General features: G+C 30.0%; 3 protein-coding genes across 6 annotated transcripts; 2 read left to right on the top strand and 1 right to left on the bottom strand.

Annotated features, from left to right (window-relative positions):
* Window positions 1-2,007: 2,007 nt before the first annotated feature.
* On the top strand, window positions 2,008-3,897 carry LOC132913341 (trafficking protein particle complex subunit 6b). The gene is made up of 2 exons (XM_060971611.1): window positions 2,008-2,335; window positions 2,917-3,897. The coding sequence occupies exons 1-2, from the start codon at window positions 2,210-2,212 to the stop codon at window positions 3,310-3,312; spliced, it is 522 nt and encodes a 173-aa protein (XP_060827594.1). The 5' UTR covers window positions 2,008-2,209; the 3' UTR covers window positions 3,313-3,897.
* On the bottom strand, window positions 3,170-6,802 carry LOC132913340 (cystathionine beta-synthase). 4 transcript variants are annotated; one of them, XM_060971610.1, is made up of 7 exons: window positions 6,532-6,802; window positions 6,416-6,450; window positions 5,484-5,593; window positions 5,062-5,422; window positions 4,727-4,974; window positions 4,375-4,645; window positions 3,170-4,287 (listed from the first exon to the last, which is right to left on the bottom strand). In XM_060971610.1, the coding sequence occupies exons 4-7, from the start codon at window positions 5,350-5,352 to the stop codon at window positions 3,850-3,852; spliced, it is 1,248 nt and encodes a 415-aa protein (XP_060827593.1). In that variant the 5' UTR covers window positions 5,353-5,422; window positions 5,484-5,593; window positions 6,416-6,450; window positions 6,532-6,802; the 3' UTR covers window positions 3,170-3,849. The 4 variants fall into 4 exon arrangements, with proteins under 4 accessions (XP_060827593.1, XP_060827590.1, XP_060827589.1 ...); XM_060971607.1 differs by having other exon boundaries at window positions 5,062-5,411; XM_060971606.1 differs by lacking the exon at window positions 6,416-6,450 and having other exon boundaries at window positions 5,062-5,411.
* A 598-nt stretch (window positions 6,803-7,400) lies between these two features.
* On the top strand, window positions 7,401-13,064 carry LOC132913328 (protein Aster-B). Its single transcript, XM_060971591.1, has 14 exons — window positions 7,401-7,895; window positions 8,061-8,334; window positions 8,429-8,630; window positions 8,840-9,120; window positions 9,248-9,400; window positions 9,546-9,699; window positions 10,746-10,904; window positions 11,047-11,168; window positions 11,317-11,509; window positions 11,576-11,806; window positions 11,899-12,052; window positions 12,140-12,260; window positions 12,389-12,559; window positions 12,681-13,064. The coding sequence occupies exons 1-13, from the start codon at window positions 7,849-7,851 to the stop codon at window positions 12,521-12,523; spliced, it is 2,226 nt and encodes a 741-aa protein (XP_060827574.1). The 5' UTR covers window positions 7,401-7,848; the 3' UTR covers window positions 12,524-12,559; window positions 12,681-13,064.
* Window positions 13,065-13,192: the final 128 nt, after the last annotated feature.

The raw sequence follows: 13,192 nt of genomic DNA, 5'->3' as shown, positions 1-13,192 counted from the left end.
CCCTTCTTTCTTCGGGCGCAATGCCCGCTGTAACTTAAATCTAAGCTCGAGTCTTCTAAATAGCAAACCAAAGAATAACTTATAAAGGTAAAATAAAAATATACATACACACTAACGTTCGCAATAAACGTTCGTTTCGACCTACACTATAGAGAACGTCCCGGGACGCCTGCAACACCCAAACTTAACACACAACATGCATGCTGTAAGGTACGTACCTTTTTCCTGAATTTCACTGACAAACACTACTGACCATTGCGCAAAACTTCATAAAACATGTCTGAAGAAACGATATCGTTAAAACGAATGTAAGTAAACTTGGAATTATAATTGTAATTGACAGCAATAACGATTAAGAGCGTGATATTATCAGGAATTGTGATTGTAATTGACAATAATTCAAACAAAATTCAAAGATGTAAACAAATTGAAATACGATATATCAAACTATTTACATGCTTCAACACCTCCTTTCTTTTTTTCTTCTACGTGGAGAAATCCGCATGGACTCTGCTGGATTCTGGAGAATTAGCGGAGTAGTGTCTAACTCCTACCGACTAGAACTCCACGGTGACCTACCGAAATTACTGCCGGTGCACTCCCCGCGTCCTCTCGTTGTGCCAATCCTATGAACTAACTAACTAACTATGGCGTTAGGGGAGACGATTATCCCTCCCAACAAGTTGGCCTACCCAAATTACAATTAAAAGTGAGTGTGTTAAGAGGTTATAAATACCCTGTTTCGAGGAAAGCTTCTTTCTTTTTGGCGCGCCGGAGAAGCCGCCCATAACGGAAAGGGTTAACCCACTACGACACCCGGTCAGGCCTGCGACGTGTGGGTGTTTACGCCATGATGCTGTCACGAACCAACTTTCCTTTTTGCCATGTGGTACGCCAGATGTGACGGTCCTTGTAAAATTCCCCGTAGTCCGAACGCCAAGACCTATCTATTGTTCCATTAACTCGCAGCAGGCCTAAGAAGACGCCATAAACCGAATCTGTTCAGTTTGCTTTCTTCACGTAAACATTTTCGGTTTATGTTTATTGCACTCGACTCTTACCTAATACGGAGAAAGCGGGTGTCTGGCAAGATAAGACTTTTCCCATAAACAAGGATGCCCATGAGCCATATCTAGCTCTCCTTGTCTTTACTACCTAATTCATTTACCAATGGGCATCGCGGATCGTTACCCTCACTTTTCCACCAAAAAGTGTGGACAACGAATCCGCGTTCTGAGTTCCAAAGGGAACACCCACACCGAGCTTTCTTCTTTGATGGTACGAGTCCGTTCAAACAGTTCTATTTCTAATTTCAATCCAGTTACAATATTGACCTCTGTAATAAAACACTAAGTCTAAAGAATAAAGACTATACTGAACTCAACATTTGTATAATTACTCAAAAATTACGTGACAATGCCCTCGTACTCTCTTCCTCGGGAAGAGTGAGTTTTTAAACCACGTCGCCATCCTTATGCAGTCGACAACTTCCCCCGGAATTGCCCTTCTCCGCCTCGAGAATCCAACACGCCACCAAAAAGTTACGAGTCCGACACCTTACCGCGGAGCTAACCGGGATCTTTACGTGTTGTTTGCTTAAACCTACATTTATGTTTAATCCATTTTTTCCACAATCACCGCTCTTTTATTTTCTATCTTTTCATCAAAAAAATATTTTAGATACATCCTATTATTCTCTACCCTTTTTTCCATTCGCCATCCATTTATCACTTATTAAATTTACCAAATTCTATACATTTCTCTCTTCTTTCTGTGCCAACTTTCCTTTCTCAAATAACATTACGCCTTTCAACAATTTCCTTTCTCTCCAATGGACCATCTTTTCGGTGTATCAAGCAAATTTATACCAGAAAGGAAATAAACGTAGATACGCGCAGATACGCGTCGCAGTCCAATTCTTGGTTAAATTTCGCCCATAAGCGTTGGTCATCTCTCTACTTACTCATCTCTGCTTGTAGGGAGTAGGGAATGATTGCATATCGTGTCTATTCAATACTTAGTCAATGATAAAAGCCAGACAAATAAGGTTAAATGTTCATATTATACTGTATAATGTATAAATAGTAAACAGATTAGCAGCAGATTGTCTTTATATTTTGTGAATATAAAATAATATACGATCTGTTCATACATTGCATATATTATTTATATATTATAATACTAATTCGTGATTTTTTAAAATATCAGTATGAGGCCACAAGTAATTGACACGAAAACTAATTCTCACGCATCCGGACAAGCTGATGAATGCCTTTTCGAATATTTACACGCTGAGATAGTTAATTATACTCTGAGTAAATCATGTAAAAATAAGGTAATTATGCACGGTACCATAAATTTTACATAATTCAAGAATTTTGCACTACGTGATATTATATACGTATTTCTCCATATTTCTTTTTTGCATCCCTTTTATCTTTTATTATTTTATATATATGTATATATTTGACTAACATTTTTTGTTTATATAAAACATTTTTACAACTATCTTTTAAACTATTAAGTGTTATATTTTATTGTGTACTCTAATTTTGTTGACATATTTAAAAATACACATCACTAGTTGAGCAGTATACAATGAAATGTGTCAATCCTACAAATGTACGATTAATACATTTTTTATCAACTGTTATGATAATATCTTTTTAGATTTTTAAATCCTACAATAAAGCATTAGTCACTCAGTAAAAGAGAAACTATAAATGTCTTATTATTTTTTGTAATTATCAATTTATAAATATATCAAATTTATGAATTTTAATATCAAACCTTAGAACTTTCATTTTTATATTCAATTTTGTTGGATCAAATCCTGATACTTTGATATTAAAGTTAAATATTATAAAAACATTATAACTTGTACGATAATATCTACATAATGTTTCATATATAAAGGAAGGGGAAGAAGAGCTGTCTCGACTAGAATGGATGGGATTCAGTGTTGGCTACAGAATCATTGAACGGTTGACGAGGGAATGGAATCGATTTAAAGATGAATTGGATATGATAAAATTTATTTGTACTGATTTTTGGTCTGCTCTTTATCATAAACAAATTGATAATTTAAGGACAAATCACCATGGTGTATATGTATTACAAGACAACTTTTTTCGGTTATTGATGAAAGTAGGTTTTAGTGATAAATATCTTCGAGAAAGTCCACGTTTATTGACATTTACTTGTGGTCTTTTAAGAGGAAGTTTAGCTAATCTCGGAATTATTAGTACCGTTAATGCAGAAATTTCTACGTTACCAAGTTGTAAATTTCATGTACAAGTTCAAAGAATTTAATGCTCGTAAATACAATGCAAAATCATGTTCAATAAAAGTTAATACATATTACGAAATAATATCTAACGATTAGGTTTTTCATAAAAATCAAAGAATCAGAATATACGTTTCGTCTAGTTGCAACAACAGGTAGTGCTTTAAAATGTACACTTGATTGAAGTATCATAAACCGTATATTTTAATGCAAAATAATTTTTATAAGGATTTATTTATTAAAAGTATATATATATATATATGTAATTTTTTTTCTACAAGTATGTAAAATTAATCATATAATAAGTTTCACATTTTTTTCAAAATGAGTATCTATATACTTTAAATGCATTGTATAATATTTAATTTAAATGCATAAAATAACTGGAGATGCTAGTTATAAGTTTCCAAGTATATACATCCAATTTTATTTGTAGCCACAGAGTGTAATAAAAATAAAAACTATGAAAAACATAATTATAATGAAACAAACGAGTAAGATAGTCTTAAAAGTGGTTTAACGATTGTATGTTAATGTTTAAGAACTGATACATCGAATAATTATTAGATGTTGTATCCATTATTTTTAGTAATAAAATTCAAAATATGAAATTGGTTTATGATTCCAACAAAAGCATCATCGCGTTCATCATCTAAAATTACCGCATACGGTTCTTTTTCAAGAATCCGTGATAAATAGCCAAGAGATGCTGAATACTTAACTTTAACATATTGTTTAACCATAGTCTTTTCTACAAAGTCTGTATAGTTTACAGCACCAGATATTATGTTTGACAAAATTTTATTCAAACTAATGACACCTTTTATATGTATATCATTATCGCTAATAAGCAGTAGTTGTACATCCGTATTTTTAATCATTTGAATAGCTTCTTGACATGTTACTGTATTTTCCTTCAACAAAGATTGTTTATCAAAAGATAAATTTGAAACTTTCATATTCCACCACCACTTATTTGTTTCAATTTGACATGTAGCTTGCTGCAATTTATTCAATGATACATCATTTTAATTTCTAATAAAATAGACGTACAGTATTTGTATAGATTGAAATTATGTATAATTTACCAAAAATCCTCTGGTTTCCATCCAGTGGTTGGATACAAATTTAGTTAAATAATTTCGTATTCCATCGGGTAAAACAATAACTATACGTTTTCCTTCGGGAATATCTTTAGCTATCTTTAGGGCAGCTATAAGCGCAGAGCCGCTGCTACCGCCACATAGTAAACCTTCTTCACGTATAAGCATTCTAGCGGCATTTAATGATTCGTAATCCTCGGTTTTTACCCATTTATCGATTACGTTACGATCTAACACTGTAGGTACAAAATCATACCTAAAAACAATTTCATCAATCATCCAAAATGCAAAAAAAGATACTGTATCTTGATATAACAGAAAAGGATGTTATACCCACCCAATTCCTTCTACTTCGTAAAAACCAACTTCTGAATCTTGCGATTCAGGATCTAAAATACTTCCTTTGGGATCTACGGCAATGATTTTTATATCTGGTGATAATTCTTTCAGTTTTCGCGCAATACCTGAAACAGTACCACCAGTGCCCGCACCAGCTACTACATAATCTAATTTCCCCTCGCATTGCTTCCAAATTTCAGTTGCAGTTTGATCATAATGAGCCAATGGATTTCCAGGATTAGTATACTGAGCGATACAATATAAATAGAAAGTAATAAAATTGTACGATACTCAATAATATACAAACGCGTGTACACATATATGTGACATTACCTGATCAAGAATAATGCTATTTGGTATTTCTGTTTGTAATTTTTGTGCAACGCTGATATGAGCTTCTGGACTATCCCAACTTGCTTCTGTTGGGGTTCGAACAATTTCAGCGCCAAGTGCATAAAGTGTTGACACTTTCTCATCAGACATTTTTTCTGGCATAACAATAATGCATCTATATCCCCTAACTGCAGCAACCATTGCCAAACCAATCCCAGTATTACCACTTGTAGGTTCGATGATGGTATATCCTGGCTTTAGCAAACCTTTCTCTTCTGCATCCTGCACCATCCTATATGCGATTCTGTCTTTCACAGAACCACCAGGATTAAGGAATTCACATTTTACATCTAAAAGTAAACTAATATTTAATTATATCAAATTTCTAAATTACATATTGAATAAACAAAATTAATACTAACACATTTCACATTTAATCCCACAAGATTTTGGGATATTATTTAATTTTATAAGTGGAGTTTGCCCAATAGTAGTTAAAATATCAGGAAGTATCTTGGTACGGTCGCCATTTCTGAAATAAAAATCATATTAATACAATGTAAAAAAAAGTCAACATTGAAATTCAAAAAAAGAAAAGAAAGCTTCATATAAAATACAAACACTTACATAACAAAGTAAATAAGCATACTATAAAAATATTAAGAATAACGGTATTATATTTGATTTAAAATTTTCCAAGTATTTCTTATTTTTAAAGAATAGGCTAAGTATAATAAGAAAGACAAAAGGAATTATTTATTTGAATTTTTGAACCAAAACTTTTACAATTGTCTTTTAGATCTTTGAAATAAATATTTTCTGCTATCTCAAATGATTATAATATGTCATTGATTTACGAAATTCAACTTTCTATAACTAAAATTTCATTTAAAAAAACAAATTTCTATAATAAATTGTGGTCTTCTTACTCTATTTTTTAAGTACTTATTATTCCAACAGCGAAAGTAATAATCTTATAATCATGGATCATTCGATGCTAGTCTAACAATATAGTATAACGATGGGCAAATATATATGAATAAAATTTAAAGAATATATGTACACACAGATGTGTTCAACTTTTAAGTCACGTAACTGCGTAGCTATAAGAAGTTAAATAGAAAACATACATACGGATGTGTGTTTCTTCTATTATATAATGTTATCTACATCAAGAATTTGAAATTTATTCACAGAAAAATATAACCTACATTAATAGAAAAAATAAAATGAAACGGTTATATAATTATGTAATTATTATATGTATAATGGACTTAATCAACGATATGGTTGTAGATAATTTTTATGTTATAATTACATCTTTATTATACCGCAAGATATTATTTGATTATACCTTCTATCTTTTCACTGAGTATGACGATGACGTATCTATGACAATAATTTCAGTTACACTAGATTAATACTTCTAATCGTTTTCTTTTTTGGTTAATACTTTTGTTATAAACTTACTCCATTCTACATGTATGTGGTGAATTTGTTGCGTTTAACTCCCATGTGCAGCTACTAGATCGATTAGGCTTCTTAAATTCCATGATCAAGATTTAAATTACACTCTAGTTTCTTGAATAAAAAAATAAAAATAATCTTCAAATTCGATACAACCAAATGATTTAAATATTATATGTACATGATTTTTTAACTAATATGTCCCAAGATTAATAAAAAAGATGATGCTTGCGATGAATGCTACATACACGTGCTTTATGGTAAGCGTGATATGATCACCTAAGTGTTGCAACAACTGCTTATTTAACATTATTGGTTGTCTTCTCGTAATCATGACTTTTTATTCCGTTTTTTACTAATAACGTACTCGCTATTACAAGTGAAATGCAATTTCTAAAGTATAAAAATAAGATATATATATATACATATTATATTATATTATATTATATTATATTATATATATATATATATATATATATATATATATATATACACATAAACGCACGTATATATACCTATACGTAATCAATTAATGAATTTGCAGTATTCATGAAAACTATTATGCAAATGTCACAATAAGGACATTACGCTAAAATTTAAGGGCTAATATATTGACCATTTCTCAGTAATTGATGATTACATACCATACATATGGTTTTTGCAAAGAATGTTGTTTCCACGCGTAACTACTAACTGTGTTATTTAATATATACATTGATTAAATAAAAAAAGATACAACTACATTCACGACATTTTTCCAGCTTTTATTTTACGTAATTGATACATTTTATTTTATGTTACTAAATGATTATTGACTAAACTATGTTATAATATTACGTTCATGCTAATTTTTTGAAAATTTTGATTCGTATCGGACCGGAAAAGAGAATATGCCATTTCAATATGGTGGATCGTTTTTGAAGTACTCATTGTCGGTACTTTTTGTTTCTTTTTAAACATTGATATACATTGATAAAAATTTTGTTAAGGAAGTACGAACTTGATAATTAAACAGAAGGTTAATAGAAATTATAAGTCTACATGAATGACAACGATTGATGCGTGTTCGGTAACGGTTCACGTTTTTAGTTGAAATGGATTGTCTTTACCGCAACGATTATACAGTTCGTAAAAAGTCACACGTATGTTCTGCTTCTAAAATGTATTAACAGTAAAAAATACTGTATTACATTATCGGTACCTATTGTATTGTAATGCCATCGTTCGGTAGAAATTGTTGTATTCTATTCTAAAATTGTGACAAGTTCATAGCATTCATCAAACAAAACTTACGAGTAGTACACTGTATAATTACATATTATGCACTTTGAAGTGGAATCTGTTCAAAAATACCCAACCACAAACATGTATGTAATTTTACAAAGAATTTTACAATGATATTCTTATTTCACATTATTTTGTATTTTTTTTTCTTTTTTTTTATTGTTTATTCATTTCTTTTGCGTATATATTTTAAAATAGCTGTTTTAATATATTTTTATTTCTAATGATTTGCAACTTTAATTTGATAGGAATAAGTCAATGGAGGACTTGTTAATATATAATCGTGAAGTTATGACCGAGTTGGAAAATCAGAATCCAACATCAACAAACATAGGCAATGGTATATCAGATAATGTACAAGAGAGTGGCACAAGTGGAGAAAAGAAAGATAGTCCAGTATCAAGTCCAAATTTATCTCCACGCCCTAGTCCAAAAGTGCGTAATAAACGAGATCACTCCAAAACAAGTCATGATTCAAGTACCAAGGAATCTAATAGCGTCAACAAATTGGATGATCATCAAGTACATGTAAGATTTTATCATTAAAAAAATCTTTTGTTATAAAATTTCCATTGTCACAAATTAATGCACAATTCATTTTAAAAACATAATATAGCAACAACAAGATATAGCAAACAAATCGTCAGATTCTTCTCAGGCTGTAAAAAGTTCACACGAGGGTAAAAAAGAAACACGGAGTAGTGAACGAAATAAAAAAAAATCTTGGTATCACGTTTTATATCCAACTTACAAATCTAGATCTGATGATTTTAGGCGTATATTTAAAGATGTACCAGATGATGAAAGATTAGTTGTCGGTAAGTAATTAATTTTCATGTAAGATTTTATTGTAATAACATGTAGTACATGGTGCTGTCAATACTGATACTTTATTTCTCTTAATGCTTCTGTTATAAACTTACTTCAAATTTTAAATCATTTTTATCACTATTATAATAATATTAGTATATTAATCACATCAGATTGCAAATATATTTAAACATAACAGAAAATATATAATTTCTAGATTATTCGTGTGCACTGCAACGTGAAATATTAGTTCATGGAAGACTCTATGTATCTCAAAATTATGTATGCTTTTATGCAAATATTTTTAGTTGGGAAACCCTAGTATGTTTACGCTGGAAAGATGTTACATCTATCACCAAAGAAAAAACTGCACTTGTGATACCTAATGCAATTTTAATATGCACTGCCACTGACAAGTTTTTCTTGACATCTTTCGGTGCAAGAGATAAAACATATGTAATGTTATTTCGTGTATGGCAAAATGCTCTTATTGGTGAGGTACGAAAATTATGTGACATCGAAACATATTACAAATATTTATTCATATTAATTTTATATAAAATGATATAAAACTTTCAATGTAATTAAACGTCGAAGTGTCTAAATAAGAAATTAATTGTTTAAGCCAATGAATGCACCTGAAATGTGGCAACTTGTACATTCTTGTTATGGAGATGAATTGGGTTTAACATCGGATGATGAAGATTATGTTCCGCCGTTACCAGCACCTGATGAAGAGAAGTTATCAACAAGATTATCCGTAGAGTCATTTTCCGAGGTAATTTATATATTAACATATCAAAAATTAATGCATGATTGGAGTTAGAGTGTATTATCAATCAGCGTGTGCTATTTTTGTTTTCCAATATCATATATTAATTTTAATTTAATTTTTTTATGAAATGATGTGTTCTATATCAAAGGTAGAAAGTGGTAATACAGAACATGCAGTAACTCGAGTGCCAGATACAATCTCTGAAACAAAAGCAGAAGTTCATCATTTGCCTCGACCAGATCCTATTATCGATGCAACAGACCTAAGTGATACAACAGAAAGTGAAGCAGAAAAGCATACATGTAAGTTTTTGATAGTGGTGCCTTTTTGTTAAATCTCTTTTTGAAACTCCTCCGCTAGAAAAGACATTAACATTAGGAATGTATGCTTACTTACTTTACAAATGTGAAGAATATAATATTAAGATAGATCTCAAAACATGTCCCAAGGATATAAATATATTTTACCATATAAAGATACAATTTTTATATCTACTTAAAAGAATAAATGATAATATTTGTAATCGCGTGAATTAGTTCAGCACTGAGATGATGACGTCCACTGTACATTTGTCGTTTATTACTTATTCTTAGCATCAGCATCAATTTTCGCACGATATGTGGGTTGTTACTATTACAGAATTTCTTATTAAACCAATTTTTTTCTACCTACGCTCCATGGTATAGTAATTATAGGCAGCCTTTAAAAATAAAACTGCTTAGTTATTCTTTCAACATTTCATTGAAGATACGCGCTTGGTGACATGTGATTTGTATCTGAAAGATATTATTGAAGAGGTTTCGAATAATGTTCACATGGATAAGCAAGAAAGAATTAATAGTATGGTTTGTACATTTTACTGATTCCAATGTCATGGAATTTTATTTACTATCATTTTTATTTATTATATTACTGTTTCTTATACCATTTGATGAATTTTTAAAACGTTTATGCCAGATATACTGTAGAAAAAAGTTATTTCCGATAATTTTTATACCAAATTATTTTTATGATACTCTGTTATAGATTAATTCATGTTTATATGATCTTCCTTTATATTCTTAAAATACAAAAACACGCGATTTTTTAACATGGTTAAAATATTCTTTGAAAGTTAGATTATTTTTAAATACATTGCAAAAAAATTCAAAAATACCTTTTGATATTTTGATATCAATTATCCTTTGATCTCAATGACACAATATCATTTAAAATTAGATGAATATAATTATCAACTAGTTGCATTTTGCTTCAACTTTTGAAGCTATATTGCTATCTATGTTCCATTAATAACGATTAAATTATTCTTCGTACTGTTATATAAATGTTTTAATCATTATGATTTCAGTAAAATTAGGTGTTCGAGGCAGTGTAGTGTGTACCTCACCACATGAAGGCCGTCAAATAAGCAAGGCTACATTCCCTATCCATATTGATCAATTATTTACCTTGCTATTTACAAACTCAAAATTTTTCTTAGATTTCCAAACTGCTCGTAAAACTACTGGTGAGATATAAAAATTCACATATCTAGTGTCATAAAAAGTCTATGAAAATGATAAGATTAATATAGAAATATTTTTATGACTTACTAACATATTTAACCTTAATTTATGGCATTATCTTATCAGACATATTCATCTATTTAGATTTAGTACAATCAGAATGGACTCAAAACGAGCAAACTGGTCAGAAAGTTAGAAATCTATCGTTTACAATAGCACTGTCTCAAGCTATTGGACCAAGAACCTCTCATATTTCAGAAACCCAGGTTGTTATTTTCATAAAACTATTATCAATTAAATACATACATATATATATTAATTACAGGGTGCCTTTATATTCACTAATACCCTGTTAAAGTATTTCTCTCAAATTCGTTTATATATAATAATGATGACTTATAATGGAATTTTTAGATAATGTTACCATGTAGCAGACCTGGTCATTTATACAGTATTGATGTAGAAAGCGTAAATGCTGGAATCCCATATGCAGATTCATTTTCTGTATTACTCCATTATTGCATTACGAGTGCTTCTGAGAATGAAACAAGTATCGCAATTTATGCTCAAATAAAGTACAAAAAGAATGTATGGGGTTTTGTAAAAAGTAAGAACTTGTGACATGTGCTTTTCTTATTTATAAGTGATAATTATATATTTTGAACAATAACAGGCGTTATTGAGAAAAATTGTTGGGCTGGAATAGATGAATATTTTACGAGCTTGATAAAAGCACTAACGGTAGAATGTGAAGAAACTACTGGAAGCGGAGGAGTGAAAAGAAAAGCAAGAAGACGACGTCGTGCTACCGGACCTGGTATTTCTTTACAAACTCATTCTTCAGATCATACGTCTTCCGCTCTACAAAACTCTTTAAACATGCCACATATTAATGATAATACTGGTATGAAATCAATGGTATAATAAGATATTAAAATACAGTATATAAGAATAGAAATTCATAAAACTCAATACGTGAAAATTTTTCATGTGCAGTTTCTGCTACTCGAGGTGACTCAAATATGATAATCAGTTCAATACTATTAATTGCTGTCTTATGTTTGATGGTAATTAATGGTTTATTGTATTATAAATTATGGGGCTTAGAAGAAGCAGCAGCCTATACTATTATGGATTTACATGTATTAAAGTTCGTATTAATGTATTAAATGTTTAATGATAAATTACTACATAAAATTGACGTTTATATTAATATTTCTAATTTTTCAACATGTAGAAATACACCAAAAACCGAAGAAGATTGGATTCACTTATTGCAACAGCAAGAAAGTTTGCATAATATAGAAATGAGGAAATGGCAAAGAGTATTACATACTGCTGCACAATTACTTAGACAAGTAAATTTTCTATTCCATTATAAATTATACACATAACACACACACACACATACACACACACTATTCTATTTGTATAGAATTACAATAGTAGATTATAACCGATTAAAGTTATCTTCTTAATTTTAAAGACAGAGGAATCGTTAACAGAATTACAAATGAGTATTCATCCAACTGCGACGGAAAAAATGTTCTCTGTGTTAAAACCAAGCTTGAAAAGCTTTAATTCGCGTACAACAGAACAGCGAAGTCACTCAGAAATGTAAAAATGAATTGTGTAAAAATATTCCGATAAAAGTAACGTGAGTATTATAATGCGGTAAGTCATTAAAAGTCATGATTCTAGTGAACTTTAATTAAGTGTACTTAATAAGAAGAATATAACACTAATTATTGTTGTACTTGCATATAACTTATAATTAGGTATACAAGTGCGCTCTGTGATGATGATGATGATGATGATGATGATGATGATGATTGTTGATAACTCCAAATGCACAACAATACACACGCAAACTGTTTATGATCAATAGGAAATGCAATTTAAATTTGTTCGTTTTTATTACTTTCAATGTTTCTAGTATGTTATATATGTACGTAAATTTTTTCCATGTAGAATACTAAATTAAACTAAGTTACATTTTTAATATATTCTTTATATCATACACAAAAACACATATATATATATATATATACAAATTCATATATATATATATATGAATTTATATTTATATGTTTGTTTGTGTGAATGAAAGTTGTATATTAGCACAATGTAAAGAAAGAATAAATAATTTTTAGAGCATTATAGTCTTAAGAATTGTACTTCTCCCTATCATTTCAACAAAATTTTTTACTTTTCTATAACATTATCAATATGATAATACCTAATGCAGTATATGGGAGGAGGGTATACAGAATAACATAAGGCATTGAAA

Source organism: Bombus pascuorum, chromosome 13 (assembly GCF_905332965.1).
Source record: "Bombus pascuorum chromosome 13, iyBomPasc1.1, whole genome shotgun sequence".
Classification (NCBI taxonomy): domain Eukaryota; kingdom Metazoa; phylum Arthropoda; class Insecta; order Hymenoptera; family Apidae; genus Bombus; species Bombus pascuorum.
The sequence above is the reverse complement of the archived record's forward strand: the minus strand, read 5'-3'. Positions and strand labels throughout refer to the sequence as shown.

Excerpts from the sequence above, each read along its gene's own strand:
- LOC132913341 (XM_060971611.1), top strand. The coding sequence starts at position 2,210 with ATGAGGCCACAAGTAATTGACACGAAAACTAATTCTCACGCATCCGGA. Across the intron at positions 2,336-2,916 it reads GTAAATCATGTAAAAATAAG|GAAGGGGAAGAAGAGCTGTC; the intron begins GTAATTATGCAC and ends TCATATATAAAG.
- LOC132913340 (XM_060971606.1), bottom strand. The coding sequence starts at position 6,614 with ATGGAATTTAAGAAGCCTAATCGATCTAGTAGCTGCACATGGGAGTTA. Across the intron at positions 4,646-4,726 it reads TACGAAGTAGAAGGAATTGG|GTATGATTTTGTACCTACAG; the intron begins GTGGGTATAACA and ends AATTGTTTTTAG. Across the intron at positions 4,288-4,374 it reads TGGAAACCAGAGGATTTTTG|CAAGCTACATGTCAAATTGA; the intron begins GTAAATTATACA and ends AATAAATTGCAG.
- LOC132913328 (XM_060971591.1), top strand. The coding sequence starts at position 7,849 with ATGCACTTTGAAGTGGAATCTGTTCAAAAATACCCAACCACAAACAT. Across the intron at positions 9,700-10,745 it reads TGAAGCAGAAAAGCATACAT|TAAAATTAGGTGTTCGAGGC; the intron begins GTAAGTTTTTGA and ends TTATGATTTCAG. Across the intron at positions 12,261-12,388 it reads CTGCACAATTACTTAGACAA|ACAGAGGAATCGTTAACAGA; the intron begins GTAAATTTTCTA and ends TTAATTTTAAAG.